The sequence below is a fragment of the Silene latifolia genome, chromosome Y (assembly GCF_048544455.1).
Source record: "Silene latifolia isolate original U9 population chromosome Y, ASM4854445v1, whole genome shotgun sequence".
Lineage (NCBI taxonomy): Eukaryota > Viridiplantae > Streptophyta > Magnoliopsida > Caryophyllales > Caryophyllaceae > Silene > Silene latifolia.
In genome coordinates, this window is record NC_133538.1 from 117,457,165 (window position 1) to 117,480,486 (window position 23,322).

The 23,322-nt window shown below is 37.3% G+C and overlaps 1 protein-coding gene across 3 annotated transcripts in view; it reads right to left on the bottom strand.

Moving 5' to 3' along the window:
* Window positions 1-2,836: 2,836 nt before the first annotated feature.
* Window positions 2,837-23,322, bottom strand: part of LOC141633058 (uncharacterized) — a 28,385-nt gene continuing 7,899 nt past the window's right edge. The window contains exons 8-27 of one of the 3 annotated variants that reach the window (XM_074445545.1): window positions 23,035-23,220; window positions 22,383-22,676; window positions 21,094-21,339; window positions 20,695-21,006; window positions 19,409-19,799; window positions 19,202-19,329; window positions 18,866-19,030; window positions 17,085-17,297; window positions 15,581-16,135; window positions 14,864-14,923; window positions 14,395-14,723; window positions 10,862-11,270; window positions 9,734-10,201; window positions 8,351-8,467; window positions 8,158-8,279; window positions 7,348-8,074; window positions 6,954-7,208; window positions 6,639-6,821; window positions 4,829-5,170; window positions 2,837-4,285 (exon numbers count right to left, since the gene is read on the bottom strand). In XM_074445545.1, the coding sequence (XP_074301646.1) occupies window positions 3,536-4,285; window positions 4,829-5,170; window positions 6,639-6,821; window positions 6,954-7,208; window positions 7,348-8,074; window positions 8,158-8,279; window positions 8,351-8,467; window positions 9,734-10,201; window positions 10,862-11,270; window positions 14,395-14,723; window positions 14,864-14,923; window positions 15,581-16,135; window positions 17,085-17,297; window positions 18,866-19,030; window positions 19,202-19,329; window positions 19,409-19,799; window positions 20,695-21,006; window positions 21,094-21,339; window positions 22,383-22,676; window positions 23,035-23,220 (6,252 nt within the window). In that variant the 3' untranslated portion in view covers window positions 2,837-3,535. Of the gene's footprint in view, window positions 4,286-4,828; window positions 5,171-6,638; window positions 6,822-6,953; window positions 7,209-7,347; window positions 8,075-8,157; window positions 8,280-8,350; window positions 8,468-9,733; window positions 10,202-10,861; window positions 11,271-14,394; window positions 14,724-14,863; window positions 14,924-15,580; window positions 16,136-17,084; window positions 17,298-18,865; window positions 19,031-19,201; window positions 19,330-19,408; window positions 19,800-20,694; window positions 21,340-22,382; window positions 22,677-23,034; window positions 23,221-23,322 lie in introns of those variants that run through there. The other 2 variants (XM_074445544.1, XM_074445546.1) reach the window with 2 other exon arrangements.

Consider the following 23,322-nt stretch of genomic DNA (forward strand, 5'->3'; position numbering starts at 1 on the left):
GACAATATTTAAAACATGGTTACATTTCGAGACTAAGATGGTCACATTTTTAACACAATCTATATGTCACGATGTTTATTCTTAGATGTTATCACTATAATATTCATTCAAATCTAAACAAACATATAGTGTAATGGTTACATGTGTTATCACTAGGTACATTTTTTCACTAAGGTGGTCACATGTCCAATACTAACGTACATGTCACTATGTTTACTCATTTATGTTATCATGTTAAGATTCATTTTAAACTGAAACAAACATTTATATAATGAGTAAGACACTCAAACATAGATACATTTATCAACTAAGGCGGTCACATTTTCAAAACTAACACATCTGTCACCATCTTGAGTCATTTATGTTAACATGTTAAGATTCATTTTAAATCCAAATAAACATACACATAAATAACAACACACTCAAACATAGGTACATTTCTCAACTAAGTTGGTCACATATTCAACACTAACACATATGTCACCATGTTTACTCATTTATGTTGTCTTGTTAAGATTCGTTTTAAACCCTAATAAATATTTATATAATGAGCAACATACTTAAACATAAGTACATTTTTCAGCTAAGGTGGTCACATTTTCAACACAAACACATATGTCACCAAATTTAGTCATTTATGTTAACATGTTAAGATTCATTTTAAACCCAAATAAACATAAATATAAATTACAACACACTCAAACATAGGTATATTTCTCAACTAAGGTTGTCACATATTCAACACTAACACATATGTCACCATGTTTACTCATTTATGTTATCATGTTATGATTCATTTTAAACCCAAATAAACATTTATATAATGAGCAATATACTTAAACATAGGTACATTTTTCACTAAGTTGGTCACATTTTCAACACACGCATATGTCACCATGTTTAGTCATTTATGTTAACGTGTTAAGATTCATTTTAAACTTGACAACATATGTGACCATGTTAAGCTTAGATGTTACCCCTGTTCATTCACGTTAAATCACACAAACAGAGGTAAAAAAAACCGCTGATAAGAAGGTTACATTTTTAACTTAACCTATGAACATTTCTCGATTACATGGTCACATTTCGCTTTACCATCTATCTTGTGCTTGTCTGCTTTCCTTGCTCTTCTTTTTTCCACCCATTACAAATTTGCCATTTTCACAACTTTTTCAAACGCACTTGCATGCCAGCATAAACTATTACTAGTACACAAAAAACATAACAAATCTAATATCAATCAAACAACAAATTTCTTAAGCCCGCACCTTGCAAATCAGCATCTATTTATGCATGAATAGTGTAAATAATCAATTTTATGAACAAAAAACAGCATAAATTCAACACAATACATCAATTAAACAACACCATTGAAGCATGCAATGTAACCATTGTCACCACAGTCACCATCACATTTAAATACGACAAAAATCACAAAAATCAATTATACGAATGTCATCATTTTCTAGTATTAATTACTAAACAAAAATTACCACTATCAAATCAACAACTACAACAATATCACAATACCTTCCATTTTTTTTATTCGGGGGGTGTCCTTTTAGCCATTTGTTTTCTTCCCATCCTCTTCACGAAGCTTTCAATTGGTCACAGTAATTTTTCTGGGCAATTTTGAGAATGAAAATGGTGATCGGCGGTAGATGAAGAACATGCGGCTATTTTTTGGTAAAGAACAACTAGGTTAAGAGAGAAGAGGGAGGTAAGGTTATGAGAGAGGTTAGGTTAATTGTTTAATGAATGAGTGAAGAGAGAGGTTAGGTTGAGTGAAAAGTAAAAAAAAAAATCTGAAAAGTTATCGCCTAACATTGGGAGTTCCCCTTTTTTTATTTTTTATTTTTGCAATTGTCAAATCATAAATATCATATAATATTATCTATCACCTACCCCACTAGTATCCATATTAGGCTAAATGATACCGATTCGCCCCGTCTTCACCTTGTGACGGATAGCGTCCGTCACAAGGGAGACTAATTGTATTTTAAAACAAAGTTGAATTTCCGTATGTGGGTTGTGGAGAATCATTTCACTGCACAGGACAATGTGTCATTGCCGAGTGATTGACATCGGTTCTTCCCTGGTTGGGTTTCAGTACGAAATTGCACGTCAACCACCACGAATCACTGCACCAATCTTAATTTAATTATTTAAATAAAACTCAACAAACCCTAATTTCATCATTTAACAAACAAATAAAATTTGATTACTTAAACTAAACTCAACAAATAATATAAAATACTGATAAACAAGTAAATTACTTCATTAATTGGAGAACTATAATCCATTGTTTAAGTTCTTGGAGCAATTAGATTAGATTATAAGAAGGGTGATATAAGAACTTTTAGGTAAGAAGGGTATTAGAGGTAAAGTTATGAAACAAAATGTATGTGAAAGAGTAAAGTTCGTATGTGAAAAAGTAACTCCGCTAAATTATTGTTACACTATAACCATAACCCGTAACTAAATTATTGTTAGACCATAACCATAACCATAACTAATTATTGTTAGACTAGTTCAATACATGTTGTAATTAGTTTAACAGTATAAATGAATGATTATACATTTCAGAATAAGTGTCATTACTGAAATGTCGAATGAACATAGAATGACAGAACCGATAGGGCCTGCGCTTGAATCCCTCATCTCCTTTGTACTAGTAGTCTAGTACCATATTTGTGTCTCCTTTTGAGTCCTGGACACACACACACACACACACACACACACACACAAAGTGACTTCGACAGACCGTCTAACATGAAATTTACCAGCGTTGCTAGCCACAGTGAAGACTGCAGATAAGCAACTAATTCAGCAAGAGTAACATTAAATTTAAACATAAAAACTCCAACGAAACAATCTTACATATTAGACAAATCAATTATCTATGTATATAGTTGAAGACAATACATAAACATTGAGTGATCTTACACATAAAAGTGTCTCACGCACGACTTGCTCAATTTCCTTGCTGGCTTATCGACTCTTAAAAATAAACGGGACCCTAAAAATCTCAAAATTTGGCTCATCAATTGCCAAAACCAGGTTACAAGCAATATAAGGGTTCTTTAGTGTTACAAAACTTTCTATAGGATTCGATAAATCAATCTGTACACAAACTACATTTACTTTGGTAAGAATAATGCAACGTCTCTACAAAATTTGGAATAACCAGGACTCACTCAAGAAGGCGAATAAGCACGACTTTACCAAATACACACCAAACTCGATAACTCACAAGCCTAATTTTATAATCACATACTGAAGCAAACGATCTTGTATAAGGCCCAACAGCTAGAGAGTAAATGAACCCGTCTCACGAATAAAATTGTGTGAGAAGTCTCTTTAGAATATTTGTGCTCTATGCACACTACTCCAATTCTGGCAAACTTTGAACAGGATTTTCCATCCTTCTTCTAACCACAAATTTTGTCTGAAATTATGCCTTTCAGTATTTCCATGTACATCAATGGAACATTAATGACATTCACTTGGACTTGTCGATCAGGTAGGAATGAGTCTATGTTACTGGGAGATAGGCCCCGCCATGCCCTTTCCTCAGCACAAGGGGTCCCGCTTTTTCAGGAACCTTATCCAAGGCCTTATTACATGCATCAGTCACGTCATTAAACCCAGTGGCAAGAGTAGCCATTTGCAAACGCCATGTCAGATCTCTCGTTCTCTTGAGCAAACACCGAAACGACCTTCCCAGATACTTGGCCCACTCGGCAGGCAACCCGCCACCAGTCAGCCAAACAGAGAAGTGGGACTGGTCCCCCCTCGCCACCATCTCTGACCTGTAGAATTTCGCTAGTTCAATTAGTGTGGTATGGTGGAGAGGTAGCACCGCGACGAATTCGGCCACAAATTGCTCAGCGACCTCGGGTTTCAACATTTGGTTCCATAAAACTGGGGTCCACTCACTAGGTTGATTAAGATTATAGGCTTCCGCGACAATTAATGCTTCCTGGAACCGAGATTGTTCGACCAGTAATCTACGAGCGCTAGTTTCGGATAGATTTAGCCATCGAATGTCTGGCATCCGAATTTGAAGAGAAACAAGGGATGCTTGAGCACATGAAGAACGGGTTTTGTCACCCGAATCAATGGTGGAATAGACCTCTGCTGCTTCAATGTAAAGCCGCATTGATTCCAGAAGATCTTCATTTTGGTCCTTGTCATAGCGAAGGTGCCACTGTTGGTAAAATTGCTTTGCTCGGGACTCTAGTAAGGAAGCTGTTTCGTGCTTCATGTCAAAGTGATTATACACCTACTCAATAGGATAGATACAAAAAAAAATCATCAAGAAAATTAGAATGATAAACTATGAAGATCAGAAATTGTTTCACCAATAACCCGTGAAGATTCAAATCTCCAACTTCGCATGTTAGTTTTCAAAAACGCAAGATTACTCATTTTCATAGTATTAGATCTGGGTCGTGAGCCGTGACACAGCACTTCAACCAAGTTCTAAATTGATTGCATTTTGAGCCTACCAGCCACATTTATGGCACGACGACTGAGATCAGACGGCGACGATCGATTCCGAGATCAAGTCTCAGCCCGCAATTTTATATAATCGACTCAATTTATGATTATTTTACTTTTAGCATAAAAGAAGTCACAAATGTCAACTAACTTAGACTGTAAAGTCACAAGGGATGTTACTCATGAACTGGGTTTGCATTCCGTCACATCAAACTATCCTTGTGATTCCCTTTGTGTCGAAAGAAACACTAGAAAGACATAACTTCGATGCTATTTAGCTTTTGTCTAAGTATAAGTAGCAATGACATGAAGCAAGTAAACGAACCGTGGCAAAAGCATCAAGATCATTGGGGTTAAAATGCTTCAAAGCTGTAACTACTGCCATACGGAACCCTCTAACAGCCTTAGCAACACCAGTGTTAGCATCAGCAGCTGCAGAAAATTTTTGGAGAAGAAGATCTAGCTGTCCATTTTCAATAAGTATGCCAAGTATAAAATTCAGAGCATGGAAGTTTCCCACTCCGGTTATGAGTCTTGCCAAACAAGAGAAATCACCCTCAGAAACATAAGCCTCCACCCTTGTTGCTGCAAGGGCTACAAGAACATCAACCCCATCAAGACAAGCTGATGATTGGTAGAAGTGGTGCGACAGAATAAGGAGCTCGACCTAAAAAAGAGTTACCAGGGTAAAAATATTTAGCTAAGATCGTACTCCATATTATCTACTTCATCCCATTTATATCCTCCCTATTTGACAAGAGGCCACAATTAGGATCTAGCGAAATTTAGAGATTCTCTTTCCATTATTTACATGAATAACATATGCATAAGAACAAAGTATATGGAACACATTATAGCATACTGTAGTAGTAAAATCAAACTCTGTGACAAATATTCTTATATGCTAACCTGCACATTAGCAATTACTTCCTCTGTTTTATTTAGTTGTATACGGTTTTCAAATTACACGAGGGATTTTGAAAAACGAGCATATGACGTATTAACTGGAACTTTGGAAGTCATCTCATGTTAGGTATATGTTGCATGATATTTGTTTACATTTAGGGTATTTCTGGATGCAAAAAGAGGAAGGAAAGGAAGTGAAGGGAAGGGAAGGGGAGGAGGGAAATGAGGGATCCATTTTCTCTCCCCTTCCAAATCCCTCACACATAATTTGCTCATCAAGCACGGCACTTTGTTGCCCTTCCTTTCCCTCCAAATACCTTCATCCAAACAAAGTGCTAAGGTAGCGGTAAGAGGGGCCCCTATCATTATGTTGTACAATCCTGAAAGATGGATTAAATTGTAAAAATGTGTGCCCAGAAAACACACACAACCTGCCCAGGCAAACTCTTGGAGAATTTCCAACCTAGCTACTTACATTTGGAACAAAGGAGAGATGACATATTTGGTGGGAAAAACAGCAGAGGAAAATAGGACTACTGTGGATATGATGATGGCCATGATGGGTGGAACCTTATGTGACAGTCTCTGTGGAATAAAGATACTTTGCTAGCTTGACTTTTATCCAACTTTTAGGGGATTCTATGTAACATTGTCTTAATGCAATCAGCTGGCACAATGTTGTATGGAGGAATACTGTTCCTAAGCCTATTCTGAACCTCTTTGGGTTCTTTATAATGCAATTTAAAAAGCAACCAGGTCACAAAGTGGACCATAACAGGCATCCCTCACTAAGTGGACCATAACAGACATCGCCTGTGGAGTGAACCATAATTATACTAATATGATGCAATAGACAGAGGGATCCAGTAGCAGACTCATTTTTGTCCTTTTGCTCAACAGAAAAATTGCATGTATGAGTACACAAACAAATCTTTGTTTAATAAAGCCCCAGATACTAATCATCGCATTAAATCTAGCCCTTGACAACTTAATCAAGGTTTCAAAGGTTACTGCGACCACATTTCAACGCAGATTGGCCGCAGTTATTCACAACGACAGAGGTCAGGCCGAGATGGCCGATTCTGAGATCAAGTCTCAAACCAACACGGCGACATTCAATACTATGGTGCAGATACTTGACATGGACAAAAGCCAAAGAAATCGAGCATCATCATATAAATCTCTAATACCAGACAACAATCAAGTTGGCAAAAATAACAAACAGCTACCTCACAAGCATGCGAAATTTCTTGTCCGGTAATGACTAACCGCATCAATGCATGTCCAATCTCTTGCTCTGAGGGGCACAATTCGGCCCACTTTAGGAAATCAGAAAATCTCCACAGTAATGGGGAAGGACCTTCCTCCTTTTGGGAATCAATATATCCACCACGATGTGCTGCCAATAAACCCTGCACCAGATTATTAAAAGGTCAGACGTGTTATTAGCTGTTAATGAACAATATCTGAAATCATCTAAAGGTGTGCATACGCTATGACAATTATATGCCTGCGGAAGACAAAAAGATATCGTAACACAGTACCTTCAAGAATGATTCTGCTAGAATGTTAGCGATGCTCGTAGCAGGCATGGAATGAGATTGTACCACAAGTCTAGCTTCATCAAAAGAATCTTGTGCTTTCAGAGAAAGCAACTGCAAAAGTTCAGTTGGCTGCTTTTCAAAGGCCTCAAGAAATAAAATACCCAGGACATTGGCAGCCTTCACGACTGCTATGATTCTCTTGCAAAGTCCACGTCCACTACCTTCTGTCAATATGGCAGATAAATTCTCCAGAATCTAAAGGAAACAAAAGCTCTAGTTACACAGAAAATATTGGAGTTTCTCCAGCTCACGAGAGAAAATAACAGAAGTGCCACAAAAGCACGTAAATCGTTCATGAACAAAGATCAGGAGACCAAAAAGAATGTCAATTGACCTGGAGCGGATTGGCAAGGAGATCTTCTGTTGCCATGTCATCAGACTGAATCAGAGAGTATAAATCCTCATCTAATAACTGCAGAGATTGTTTCTGAAGTGGTGTTGATAGTTCAGCAACCTTGAGGGCAGCATCCACAATTCTTAACTCAAAAGGCACGCTACCAGATGAAAGCTTGTTTTGAAGTTGCTTGGCAGCGGTTACTTGTCCAAATTCCAACAGAGAAAGAACCGCCCTCTCAATCTCTGTATGTCCAACTCTTTCTTCCCAACTTGAATATGATGCATCAAGTCTCAGATGTTCAGTTAGCAAGTCATATCCGAGGTCCGAAGATGGGGAAGAACTCTCATCAATATCAGCAATCCTGTCGGCGACTTCTGCTGTAAACCGCCTCGTGGGGCCATATGCTTTAGTCCTTCTTTTATTCTTCATGCCCCCAGAGACGCCAGTATCCCAGGTTTGAGGACTTCTGTGCTGCGAAGAACTATTTTCTCTCACGTCTCCCTTCTCAGAAACGCGACTTCTCATCATGTTCATATGGCTATCCATTTTCGCAATAACTTCTGCAGTTTGGTCTATAATGTTTGCACTGTTTCCGAACATCTGATATTGACTAGAGGTAATCAAAGAGGAACCTCGTTCACCACCCTTCAACTGAGCTTCCGATTCTACTGCTAGAAGCCATAATCGGGTCTCAATTTCTCGTAGAAGATGCAGCGGACATGATCTGGTGAACAGGTATGTTTAAAACAATACTTGACAGAGGCACAGAAGGCATTAAAGAAGTAATCAGCAGTCAACAGAACTTACGGATGAGAATTGGTAATTGTTCCGCTTAGCCATTGTATAGAAAGAAGTAATAATTCATGGAGCTCTCTAGGAGGAAGTTCTTTCTCCACTGCCTCTTCATGTTTGAAAAAGAACCACCCAGCCTGAATGGAGAACATACAATAAGTACCTTCAAACACATTTGAACATTACACCAAAGAAGTTACAACATTACCTGTAATGCAGGAAACGAATATCGAATGAATAAGTTCTGACAATGACGCCATAGAGCAATTCTCTCCTCAGCTACATCCCAAAGGAACTCCTTCCACTCAGCAACCATGGATGCTGCCTAAAATGGAGAACATTAAAGAACCAATAGTGATGTTAATGGAAGCAAATAGCATCATTTCATCGAACGTGAATTCATGCGACAGTTTGTTCCTGGATAGGAAAAGTAAATGAATGCAGAATTTAAAACAACTTCAATTTCAGAAACAACAACTATATCTTCTAACCCAGGGGTAAAACTGCTTACATCCAATCCCCTTACCTCCCCGAGGCAAGAGCCTTTGAAGAACTGGGAAATGTTGTAGTATTGCTTCAATAAGAAATAGTAAGAAGCAAATAGCATTATCTTTGACAAACGATAACATCTCCACTTCTAGGTTTATATGAAGATGACACAAGGACTACCAGATGCTAGCTAAGGGATACAATTTAAAACAGGTGTCCAGCTGGTCAATAACCAAACTAGATTACATTTAAAATAACCAGATAGAAGATTAATCTTCTTCCAACTTATTGCATTAGAAGATGAGGCGGGCCTTTCGAATTCAATCGTACAAAACTGAACTTCACTAGTTTAAAACAAGAGGTTGGTATAGAAAACATTTTTGCAGTAATAAGTGGTAGAACCACTACCATTATACCAACATGCCTGACCGTGGCCCTGTTTTCCTCACCAACAAACTGTCAAGTAACTAGGCTATTCCGAGTTTGATGGGAATTTTTCCAAGTCATTGAAGCCACCATTGACCAGGCACCAACCAATTATACATAAGTATATAACAAAACTCCACTCAGGCCAGATGCATGATCTCTTGGTGCATGATTATGGTTTAAGAATAATGCTCCGCATACGAAGGCAAGTAATACTTAAAACTAACTACTCAAGCTCTTTTGAGTGGTTTTCTACAAGCCGCACTGCTTTAGCATATTTTTGGGGTAAACCAGTGCAAATGGATCAAGAAACTACAGTTAGATTTAAGTTGGGAACAGGAACTGGTGTACGCCTGGGGCACATCTGTATATTTCATCCACACCTTCAAGTCGTGGTAACACATTTTGCTAGAACTATCTACCAACTCATTCAGTGCAGCGTCTGCAAGTGAATGACATGGCGCTACCAAATCCATCTCACAGCAATTATGCTACTTATGCATATTACCATGAAGTATACAACACTTTTGAAGTACGAACGGAATACAAAACAACTTCGCAGCAAAAATTGAGCAATTTGGTAGGATTGGAGATTAAAATTCAAGAGTGATGCGTGGCATGATATAGAGAAATCTGAACATAGCTGTAGCACAAAAATAGGGTGTAACAAGTCTACCTGTCTCTCAGTAACACGGTGAACAGCGGCTTTCCACGGTCCCCCACTAGCCTCTAATTGTTGAGCCCAATTTCGTGCTTGCTCCCAGTATCCATTATTTTCGAGAGCAGTCAAGAGGGAAGCATCATCTAGACTCTCATTTCCTAACTGAAGATCCTCATGTTTCCTTAGTGCCGGCTCAGCTAAATTAATTTTCCACAACTGGCGCTGGTAGTTTGCAGCAGCAGATCCCCCGTCGCCAAAGTCAGTGGAAACAAGAAGCTGCAGCAAACATCTTTTCTCATAGGGAGATGGGCTAGTACAAATGATAGCATCAGCAGCCATGAGTGCAGTTGAGCTTATCCATGATGTACCTGACAGTCCCTGTTTACTAAAAATTGAAGTCAAGAGAAATGGCTCCTCTTTAGTTCGTGAAGAAAATGATCCCAGATGAGCTGAAGCTTCAGATAGGCGCATCTGAGAAAAAGCCTGCGACAAAAGAATAGATGATGGATTAAATGTCAAAGTAACAAAAGTTACACAAATATATAGCTCAGCCAGCCAAAGAACCTAAGATGATAAAAAGAAATGCTAGGGTACCAGTAAATAATAAATCTTGCTTAAACCACAAAACTCTTTCCAGATAAGCTTGAGTAAGGACTCTTAATAATCCTATATCCACCCTTAAGGCTTGTAGATAAAACAGTGTTTTTGTCTGACACAAGAGTAGCCATAAATAAAATAATTCCCGGATAATCGGATACCCAAGATCCTATGGAAACAAATGGCAAGGCTAATATACCTAAAAATTGCTATGATTGAGCCAGTTGTCATGGACAACTGTTCTATTCCCTACAAGATCTGAAATCGTCCTTATTAACAACCCAGCTGAGGCAAATAGTCACATGAAAACTTTGGGCATTCCCCGGAAACAGCAACATTGCCCAGTGCCACAAAAGGTTCCTAACTATGATGAGGTTAGAGGGTATAGGATATCTGCAATCTTACCCTTGTTTGGTTTAAATACAACGAGATTCTTCCGAATGACCCACAATGAAATCTGTGTCGAGAATTGAAACTCTAGAAATGTATAGTGGACAGGGAAACGTATGCGCAACTATTCTTTTAAAAGCAATGAGGTAGACAAACCTGAAGAGCACGGATAAAAGGTAACAGACAGCACGAGGGCAGAAACATTTCAAAAGCTCTAAGCAAAGGAAGAAATTGATGTTGTTGACAAAGCAAAGCAACTAATTTTGGCAAAGATATCGGCCAGTCATCTGAATCCTTCGACAATTTGACATCATTATCCATTCCAATTTCCTTGACCTCTTCAACTAGAAGTCTTGCATGAGCACTTGACATGTTATTCGTGCTGGCAGAGTAAAAGTCATCTGACACTTGATAGATGAGCCGCCGTCGCTTTGAACTTTTTCGATTGTAGTGAAGTGTTTGGGCACTGTCATCTGTTGGCAAGTTATTTGAGGCTTCTACAGCAGCTCCAACATTATTTGCTATGTGGGAAGCTAATTCACTTTCTCTGACAGACGAGATTTCCCTGTAAAACATTATATACTGCCATTAAAAAGTTGGAAATAGACATTTCTTAAAATTGTCCAGAAGGATATTTTTGGTCAGAGGAAAACTGTGAGAGTAACTATTTCGCCTCACTATGCAGCATACACAAAACCAATAGGTTCATACCACTTATGAAAAAGCAAATCACGAAGCACATGGTGGGGGACACATTTATAGCACTTAAGTTTAGATATGAAAAAGCAACTACACGAAGCACATGGTGGCACACACATTTATTTGCCCAAACTGCTTTACAATCACATTTGCAATAAACAGCAGCAGCAGCAGCACCACCACCACCACCAACAACAACAACTACTACAAACATGTAATATAGGTTACTAATAAGTTATATTGCATAGTGATGTATACGTGGGACTCTTGCAAGATCGGCTATGGAGGCAACTTATCGTATGAGAATATGAGGTAGATGATGGAACCTATCGAGATAAGAAGACAGATATGCATATGAGTAAATGATCTAGAGAAGGCGTATGGTCAAGTAACAAAGAACTATAGTTGACCTTATTAAGGTGGGATAGACAAGAAAGTTCCCATTACAATTGAGGTGCATCAAGGCTCTTCACATAGTACTTTTATTTGCCACATTCTGACAAATTGACGGGGTCAATTTAAAAAAAATATCCCGATGTGATGATGCTAATGATATGGCGTTGATTAAAGAAACGAGAGAAAGTGTTAGAAGGAATTTGGAACCTCCAAAGGCAAAACTTGGGGACCTAAGGCTTTAAGCTAGTATAGTTTTAGCGGGAACGTATGCACAAATGTAGGAATGATCACCTTATATGGAAACATTTTTCAAGAATCTCACTTTTTCGGGTATTTAGGATGTATAATCCAAAGGCAAAACTGTTTCATTATTATTATTATTATTACTAGTGTAGATCCCGTGCAATTCTTACACGGTATAATAGATTAATATTTTTTAGTACATTATTTTTTTATTTTTAACAAACAAATTAATTTTTCACATTTCTCATACTTGTATTTTGATTTAAGAAATAAATTTAAAATCGAAAAAACTAATCAAAGAGGACTAATGTTATGAGATTTATATTTTCGTGATTTTTTTATACCACAAAACTAATCATAATAATATCATTATTTTTAGGGTTAATTAATGAGAATAATCCAAACTATGACGGTCCTACTCAAAATAGTCTCAACTATTAATTATCCTAGAATAATCTGATTTATTCCATCATTTAACTTGTAATGCTTCGGTGGAAGGGCAACCTGTTAATCAGGTTACCTTTTATTCTTAAATCATTTTAAACACTTCCTTTACTAAAATTAAGTTATTTATCTCTTCACATTTTCATCTTCTTCTCCCCACTTCCTCAGTAATCATTCATCCCTCACCATCTTCCTTCATTGTTTCAATCATATCCATCCCTCCTCAGAAATCAGACGCCATTATATTGACTTGAAAACTAACGCAAATGCTGACTATAAGAATCAATGAAGTCAGATATCATTCAAAATCTTCTAAAAAAGTATGATCCAAAACCAAAAACAAAGTAGAAAAGTGTATAGAATAGAAATGTCTTAGTTCTCAGGCAAAAGAGGGAAAAACCCAAAGTAATTATCAGCAGGAATCTCAACAAACACCATTTTGAATCTCCTCCTGCAAGTCCTTAGGATCCTTACCATCAACACTACAATCAACAGAAACACAAGTCCCTAAAATCTCCTTAAGAGTTCCCTTCAACTCCTTAGCCATAGATCTCCCTCCCATAATAACCTTAGCAACCTCAATAACATCATCAAGTGAAATATTCTCAGTATACTTAATAATCCTAGTCTTCTTTCGGTCACGTTTCGATTCCCTGAGAGCCTTAAGGACAAGCACAACAACTAAGGGGACAATGGTGAGCTTGACGGTGACACGAAGACCCTGTAATTTGTGCTTTGTTTGCTTAATCGCCGATTGCATTTGAATTTTCGTTTCTAATCCTGGAATTTGACGTGGGTTGATGAAAGATTTGATTTTGTTTAATGCATTTGTTGAATTTTTGGGATTTGATTGAGTTATTGTGTGTGCGATTCTATTGGGCTGAATTGAAAGAAGATTCTAGGGTTTAATGAAGGGGGTTTAATTGTTGTGTGATTTGGGATTGGAGTAGATCATGAAGTGGGATGAAGTTTAGAATTTGGGTGTTTAAGGTTTGATTTATTAGATATCAAATGAAAAACAGTAATCAAAGGAAGAAGAAGCTTATTGATGAAATGAATGAACAGATAAACAAAAGAATGATGACCTAGAAAAAGTTAAAGTCACCTGTTACAACCGGTGACTTGGAACAAGAGAGCAGTACAAGTTAAATGATGGTATAAATCGGATTATTCTGGGATAATGAATAGTTGAGATTATTTTGAGCAGGACCTTGTAGTTTGGATTATTCTCATCATTTTTTATTATTTTTCTCAATTTTCTTTACTGAAATATTTTTTTTTTCACGAAACTAATAATAATAGTGTATAGTGTTTCATTTTGATTTGCAAAGCTAATAGTAATTAATTAATTGTAATGATTTTTAATTAATTTGTATGAATAAATGTATATAATAGACATTCACTACTAATAGCCGCGATAGTGTAGTTTCCTTAATTAAATTGTGCACTTTGGAGGGAAAATTTCAAGAAGGCTTAATCTTTTAGTAGATAGGAGATTATCATCATCATTGCAATCATTTACATATTTTGGATTCATTTCTTTATTTACGCTGTTTATTTTCCTCCTACTCATGTTCTTATGATGTTATTATTTTATATAGTATTTATTAATTTTAATTTTTGTTGATAATAGGAATATAATAATTTATTTATTTATTTTGACTTATTAAGGGAGATTTGCTCCTGATTTGTCTTTTGGGATTAAGGCTCTACTATTGTGCGACTGTACTGTGTCGACTGCAGACGGGTACACTACTTCCATTTCGGTAGTTGAAGACAAAGATAAAGAACAGCAAACTACAAAGCGCACAGACACAGCCAGTTAAAAGCAAAGTGATAAGAGAAAGGGGGGCACAGAGAAAAGAAAAGCCTCATCATGCACCCACGAGTAAGGTTAGAATACTCACTTTGCAGTACTAATTTCCAGCCAAACTGTTAAGCAAGGTAAGGGAGCGACATCAGGAAAGCATGAAGCAATCATAGCCAACAAAGACCAGTTCAACTCTTTTGCCTTCCAAAGTAGTGCCTTTCCTGGTTGCATTTGTTTCTCACATTGAGCTAAAATTTGGAAAAGTTCAGCTGGTGAACGAATATCTTGACTTATAAAGGGAGATTCGCTCTTGCTTTCTGGAGAATCTACGCTTGACAACATGATACTTTTCTTTTTGGATTCCATGCACCTCAGCACTGTCAATATGTGAGTCCTTAGATGAAGATCTGTAAACTCTTTCGCAGCCTAATAACAATATTAAGATAAATGTCTTCATATAAAAGCTGATGTGAAAAAATATGGCAATAATTACTACGACAACAATTACTATGACACGTAACAGATGAAAGCCAATCCATTAGAAAAATAGTTGAATAGTTTCTCACCACTTGAATCACAACGTCAGAAGGATATCCACCAACCTGTGCCTCTGAGAGAAATCCAACCTAAAGAAAATACATCATCATTACCAAACTGTGCAGAAAAAAGGCATCATGGTCTGAACCATTGATCTTCATTATCCAAGTTAAGAAGACTGACAGTCACATATGATACATAGGAGATGCAAGAGGACATCATATAGTGATTTGCGTAAGCCTACACAACGACATAGCTCCACTCTAAATAAAGTCTTACAAATACAAGTTTTAAGTGGATCTTGACAACCCTCACTTGCCAATTTACACCAACCAGTTAACCTGAATACACCCTTTTATTCAAGGGATCAAAGACGCACATAACTCACACAGAACATACACTTAGTTACGGACTTATGGCGACATCTCTTAACTACACTTGGTTGTGGCTACATCTTTTAACTACAACACAATTCAAAATCACTTTTATACAGAAAATAGACTAAAATGAATCTACTCTAAAATAATACAGAGAGCCATGCATACATATAATACATCCTCTTCATGTGTCTGTCACTAGTTCACTCCTACACTATGTACAACTGAGAAGTATACATTCCCATACATGTACCAACCCAGATGCATGTTCCTTTCATATTCATGATATAAAAAATAAAAAAATAACGTTATTTCAGCAATCATTCTAAGTTCCAACAGTTTCCCTATATTCAGATATGAGAATCATACCCAATCATTGTCTCTCGCCAAGGAAGCAAGGTACATTGTGCTCAGTGGAATCTGGTGCATTTGGCAGAAAGCGCCAACTAAACTCCAATGCTGACTGGCAACCTTCTGCTGAGATCTTAACTCGTTTCCATCACCATCACCATTCAACAACCAAGAACCGCATGATTTCTCGCTAGCATTTAGCAACAGACTAGCTTTTTCCAGATGCTGAAGAACAAGCATCAGGGGTGAAAGACGCTTTCCCTTAGCAAGCTTTTCAGCTCCCTCCTGCTTATTGACACTTTGACGTTCCTGGTGATGATAATAATCTGCTAGAACTTTAGCAAGCGAATCTGCAACAGTTGCATCACTGGCAGCACCAAGAAGAGAGGCGCCACTAGATGAAAGTTGATTTTGCTGGTCCACTTGATTTGATTTGTAGAACAAACTAATCCTTCTCAATACAGAAACATCAACACGAAGCTGGCTAACAGACAAACCACAAAGTTCTAACAGAAAAGCACATGAACCAACCAGCATAGAATCTTGATAGTTTGTTATTGCAAGGGCCATAACCTGAAAGTTTTGGAGATAAAATCAACTTCAAGCCCTTATAATCAGAACAAATGAAAGCACACAAACTTCTACGATATTACAGGTAACAAAGTCATTGTGGCCAACCATTCAAGCAAAGAAATATATAACTCAAGATGATCATCCTCTCTTCAGACTAGTGACGCTAAACGCAACAAGGAAGCTAAGCACATACACTCATCAATCATCATAATCAAATCAAAAGCCCCGATTCACCGAACGAACGTAGTAACCAACTGCAGAGTAGAATTGCATGAAAGCTCTTAACTTATAATGACAATTTTTATAATAAACAAAAATAAAATAAAATAAAAGTCGCATTACATCTCCTAGTAATAAGAGGAGACTACTCTTGGATAAAAAGAAATTCTACCACCAGCACTGAGACCGACTGTAAGGGAAACACCTGCTTCAAATCCATAAAATTAAGCATGTAGTGTGACCCACCAGGCCACCATTAATTATGTGCGTATGATCTTACAAAAAACCTCAGGATACTGTTATTTTCCATAAACGAAGTGTAGTTAAAATAGGAATCTTTGGTGCAATGAAATCGGGTACTTAGTGGTCCAATCATTACCACAATAGAAAATATAGTAGAACTCTTTGGGGTAAAGATATTAGGTACTTAGTGTCCCATCTTTACCACAAATAGAAATGGACCAGTCTTTCCAAACAACGAACATCCAAGCAGCTAACTGAAGTCCCCCACAGAGACAGCTGTCTCAACATGACAATAATAACATGATTTTGGACGCAAAATAGCATGAACCACCGTCAATAACGGTACCTAGATATAATTTGCCTCCTGATAAATAACCGCTCAGGTTTCTTAATTAATTATAAATTATGACATGAAACCATAGACTAGAAATATTGAGGTTATTTGGAGCAGTTCCATAACTCGAAATAATTAAGAGGCAGTATGTACCGAGGAAAGAAGAAACTCTTCATTTTGCGTTAACGGAGCAAGCAATGTTTGCACATCTGACTGGATATTTGCTTGTCCACGCGTCAAAGCATTAGATTGTGATCCATCAGTGCCATCAGATTTCAGCTTTTGGACTCTGTAACCAAGAAGCTGATTGAGGGCAGCAAACGCACGTCCACGATGCAAGTGCTGCTCCAGTGCAACCCCGGTATCCTGTAATGATCATAACGCACATAAGAGTTATCCATGACAAAGTAGGATAGTAACCAATTCATTTTATCGGCTATTCAGCTCAATTAGCTACAGTGGAGCGAGCTACATAATTAACAAGGAAATAAATGGCAGAGAAACATCAAAATAGCCACCACTCCATTAGTCTGTCATACATGCCTTCTTTAAAACAAAATTAACTGAGAAAAAATAAAAACTGGACCATTTCTCGATTAAGGTGTGTCAACCTTGAGCAGGGGCCCAATAAATCCATATTGTTTATAATCACCCTTATCCATTTTTTCTTGGGTCTTATCCTACCCCTCACAAGCTTATCACACTTCACATTCTTTAACTAATGCCACAATTGATCTTTGACTCACATGGCCAAACCACCTTACAAGATTCTTCCTCATTTATTTTTAATAGAGGCAACCCATAGTCCCATAGCACACACATCTTGACTAAGAGTGACACTATGCCAGTACACCTCTAGTGCAGACGAATATCATTGGTGTTGACTCTCCCTGAAACCCACACCTTAAGAGGAGCTTTGGTTTTCTTAATTCCTCTCTTAATCGGACTCAGGGAAGTCATTGATCTATATAAAACCCTCCAAAAAGGATAAACAGCTAAACTACACCAAATACCCTCCATCCCTTAACAAACGAGCAGTATTTAAGAGCATTCAAATCGACACGCAGATATGACTAACAATTATAGGAAGTCTACTTAAATACAAATTCCAGGAGTTCCCATCTCAGTACCAAAAGCAACTAAGTTGCATTGTTAAGGATTGAAATGATATAACGCTGGCACAGGTAAGGGACACAGAATAGCATGGCTATCTATGGAACACAGAATCAAGGTAAGATATCAAATTATGGATAATCTACTTGCCTTGGAGTCCGGTTAATGTGAGCAACTAGTTAAAGATGAAGAATATTTTATTGGAATAATCAAGGTGACAAACAGGGCTGAACCAAATAAGGTACTACCATCAAAACTAGGGCTGAGAAAAAATATACGACACGGTTTTTTATACATATATGATACAGTATACGGTGTTAAGTATACGGATTTCTGTATATCCGATACGAATTTCCGTATATATGATACAGTTCATTAAAAACCGTATCAAATACATATTGGCAAAATTTGAAACCGGATATACGGTTTCAGATACGGTTCATTTTTTTAATAGAAAGTATTAAAATAAAATCATAAAACCACAAAACATTAAGTGTATCTATGACTAAATCTTATTACTGTCGCACATTTTTAAGTTATTTACTGTTGTACTATTTAATACTCTTTTAAGTTGTTAATAAAATTCATAAAATTACCAAAGAAAATAAAAATAAGACATAAAATTACTTAAATTGGGCTGAAAACTGAATACCGTATATACGGTTTCCGGATATACGGTTTACGGATATACGGAAAATCCATATCGGATAAGAATACTCAAAATTGAGATTTTGAAAACCGTATCGGATATACGGTTTTGCTCAGCCCTAAATTAAACACCATTAATATCTTTCAGGAAAAAAAGCACCATTACAACATACCTCTACTGGAGGGTACAGTTCTTGTTCAATTTGTTTTTGGATAGCTGTTTCCCAGGATATTGCACTAATCTCAGAGTATTCTTGATTGCTCAAAAGAATTTCTCTGTCTCGTTGTGCATAAGGGTCTTCACCAGAAACAGCTGTTGTCTGCCATCCCATAGGCCCCTATAACGGCAGCAACAAATATCATTTAAGCAAGCAATCCTCTCCAAAGGTCAATCATGCCATAACATTTATTTCAGAGACACCAAACAACTGCTATATCTCAACTTCTCTTTGAGTGAATACCAGCTTAAGATAAGAAAAAAAATTTAAAAGAGCAATTGCAGACCTAACCTGGACAAAAAGTTGAATTAGCCTTCGTAGCCTTTTAGAAAACCAGCATGGTAGCATTTGCAGAAATGACGTGTCATGTCCAGAAGAATAAAACATACTGTCTCGCCAGTTGATGTACACGGACAAAGCTGAAACGTCAATTAATAGGAAGGTCGTTAGACTAATTAAACATGGTCAACAAGCAAGGAAAGATGATGTAGACATTACCAGTCCTTCCTTTAGAACCCCAAACACTCTGGTTGGTATCTTGGCCAAAACACGCTGAAAAAAGAGTGCGCCACAGAGTAGGGAACTTTTGAAGAACAGGCCTCAGGTTTTCCAATGTGCACTGAGAAGAGCTACAGTTCCTCTTCACACTTCCACTGCTTATGCAGTTTTGTATAGGTAAGGGAGCATACATTAATGTGGCTAGTGCTGCCATTACCCATCCAGCTTCAGCAATGCCATCCACAGTTGAAATTATTGCATTAGCATCCAAGATAGGGAGGCTACTTTCACCATCACGCATTAGAAGAGCACGCGCATTAGAAAATGATGCATCATACTCATGCCCCTTGGTCCTGGAAAAAAGCAACCATTTTGCCCATTGACAAACGCCCTGTGGCAAAGCTGAGTTAGTGTAGCAATGACACCCCTACAAAGAATTCTCGCAAAAACAGTTTAGCAAAGGATTTGACATAATAATAGTTGTTGAGTGGAGCAAATGTCAAGAAGTAGACATATATTAACTGAACTTCCTTGCCGTCACTTTTGGGACCGAGATACAAGATCTAAGTCAAGCTTATCATAAATTGACCCTCAGTATCTCCAGTAGCAAGAGTTAAATGGAATAGTTCCCAGTAGAATGATGACAGAAAAAAGAGAGAAAAATGAAACAATAACACAACGAAAATGTTACACCGATCTAAAGAGACCGAAGCTAACAGTTTCGACATCAAAGAAGAAATACTGTAGAAGATGAGTATCTGAAGGGACATTAGAAGTAATATATCTCTATTAATCGAAGATGACTTTGTAAATCAGTAATATGCACATCTTCTTCGAAAATACTTGTTGCTACGGAGTCTTCATCATATACCAAGACTTATTTTGTACTGTATAAAGCAATATGCTACGGAGTCTTTATCATATATCCGACTTATTTTGTATTGTATAAAAGGAGGATGCACCAGACTTTATATTGTCTTCACACAAAAAATTATATCAAAAGGAGGATGGTCTCTTTATCAGTCCTCTTGCTTAACACAAGAAAAAGTCATATGTAGTAGTATGATATGTGAAATTTGGATTACAGATATTCGTAAAAATTGCAATGTAATATCTTTTACATAAATACTCCAGTAATGTGTACTTTTCTGGAGAGACAACCATTAACTGCAATGGCTCGAGAAGGTATTACACATCACATTGTTTAACATCCAAGCAGGAGTATTTTTGTAAAGATAACACTGTGCAAGTTTGAAGCTTTGATTGGTGTTGTAAATAGAACTTACTGCAGCATCCTGTAGTGAACCAATACTGTCACTATCCAAAGCCAATTTGTGATGGTCAAGGTAAAGGTCAAGGAAATGCGGCAAATTGTTCTGAGCACAGTAATGCACAACAAGTTTGTGCAAGGCCCCGAACTTAATGGGATCGAATTCTGTAACATTTGCAGAATCTATAATAGCTGAGTGATGTACGGACTCTGTCCGAATGGATGACCCAATTTCTCCACCAAGGAAGCCAGACTGTGCTAATAAAAAGATGAATTCTCTTGCTCCAACCCAGCATTCCTTAAGGAAAATAAATCTCTTGGCAAGCTCCTGACCAATGAGCATTTTCAACCATGATGAGCACATCGAATTGAGCGGAGACCGAAAAATTTTAATAATTGGAATTTCTATACACACTGCGTCAAGTTCATCTGGAGGGCAAGCATAGCTGCCATAATCTACAGAATCCACACGGTCTCCAATTGAAGAAGCAGGTAACAAATCATCCAGACTGATAAAGAGACTTCTGTCATACAACAATGAGCTTGGGATCATCTGCAGAAGTTTCGAGACTTCCTCCCAATCATTATGGCAAACGTGATACTCAAACTGTGATTCCCACATCACATGAACACCCAATAAAAATGGTTGATCCAGCAAAATCTACAAAACATGAACAGACCTTGATGTCAGCTTAAGAACCTAACTAACATGAATAACAACTAATTATCAAAAAAACATGAATAGAAACTAAACTAATGTTTAGTAAGATGCATTGACAAATGCATTGACAAATACAATGTATGGAGAAATAAGTAGCACTAAATTGAATTAACTGAAATTAAAAGTCGAAGAGACTTGTATCATCCAGGGGAATGTACTTGGATACATAATTGAGTAATTGCAATCACTCAAGTTCATCCTATCCATAAACAATTAAGTAACAATCAAGCATGTTAAGACGTAGCAGCACGTCAGGACCAGTATCTACAGAACATCAAACAAAATATAAGAAGAGATGGCAGATTTAATGTCTGCACTATCTTTATAGCTTTCTGGAGGGAATAAAATGAATAAGATCACAAACTAGATAAGAGAAGACTTGGCACTCAATGAAAACAAGACAGTAACATCAGACCAGTGTCCCCAAAGAGGATAATGCTTGCGCAAGGCAAGGGAACCCGGATGTATACCCTCTGACACCTAGTATCAGGGAAGCTGTGTTTGCATGTGACCATTGGCAAAAACTGTCCCCATTATAATTGTGCACCTTGAACACATTCACAATGTATATGTAATGCTAACTGTCTATTGCACCATTTAAATGCATTCCACTACACTCTTACGCTCTTAGCTCCAGAAACTGGAAGAATGTGAAAGCTTACATAGCTCTGATAAATGGGACAACTTAAGGGTGAGCAGGGAGAATATGTTTAGTACTCCGTATGTTTACATTATTCAGCCCCTCATATGAACAGTAAACCAAAATAAACAAGTGCAGCAGTTATCAGTGACCTTGGGGGAAATTACTGTAATCAATATTCAGTCCAAGTGATTTATAAAAAAATAACAATGCATTGGCTTTCAAATCTTTCTACATTCTCACCCAGGGAGGTTGCTAAAATAGCTGTAAGGTAATTAGCCAAAGTTTTTACTACTGGAAAGGCAAGAGGATCAATAACTTCAATCATGCATACATAACTTACACGATCAATGGTGGTCTGATCCCAGGCAGTGGCCCACACAGCAGCAGCAGCCCAGTATCCCCCTAGACTACTGTCATCACCAACGTTGGAGCTAACATCAATGCAGTTTACATTAGCCCATGAACCTAACACTACTCCATTAATGTCATCGCACTCAATGCTATGATTTCTGAAAGCAGTGCACAAGAGATACAAACTAAAGTCTCTCGAGTCTTTTGTAAGCGGTAAGCCTCCAACTACTTCCTTTTTCCTGAAAGCATATGTCCTCCAAAAGCTGCTACAGGGGTAGATTCTCTGCCAGAAAAGGAAAAAATATAAAGGTTAGCTGGAAAAGACTTGTGATCAACCACTAACATACTCCAAATTAAAGTGAACCACTAACATACTCCAACTTGAAGTGAATATAAGATAGAGCAATAAATTAGTACCTCAGTTCAGTTTTTATTGGTCTTGGTTTCATATTAGATTGTTCCAAAATTAATAATCCCCTCTATACTTTGGCAACAAATTGTTAAATTTCCTAGATACCCTTACAAACACCCATTTGTGTAAACAAATTTGATATTAAAGGCCAACTGTGGTACCATAATTTCTTATAAAGTGACCCTTGGTCAAACGAAGTCTATAAAATCAAAAGGGGGGTATCAAATACCTCTATCAGTGATATCCTGTCAAGTAATGCCAGCTCATATGACTTTAGAAACCCATATTTTTTCACTTCTTCACCGATTTGGTTCCGGAGTGATTTGCTCACAGTACCATACAGTAGCTGCTTCAGACATGTTTCAATGTCTTCTCCAAGCTTTTGAAGTGTAGTGACGGCCAGTGCAGTGTCCCCCTATTATTTGCTCATTGTGAGTATAAGACCACACATATTTCCATTACGTTTAATGACGTATGAAAAAAATTTGTACAACTTAATTAATAAAAAATAAAAGGG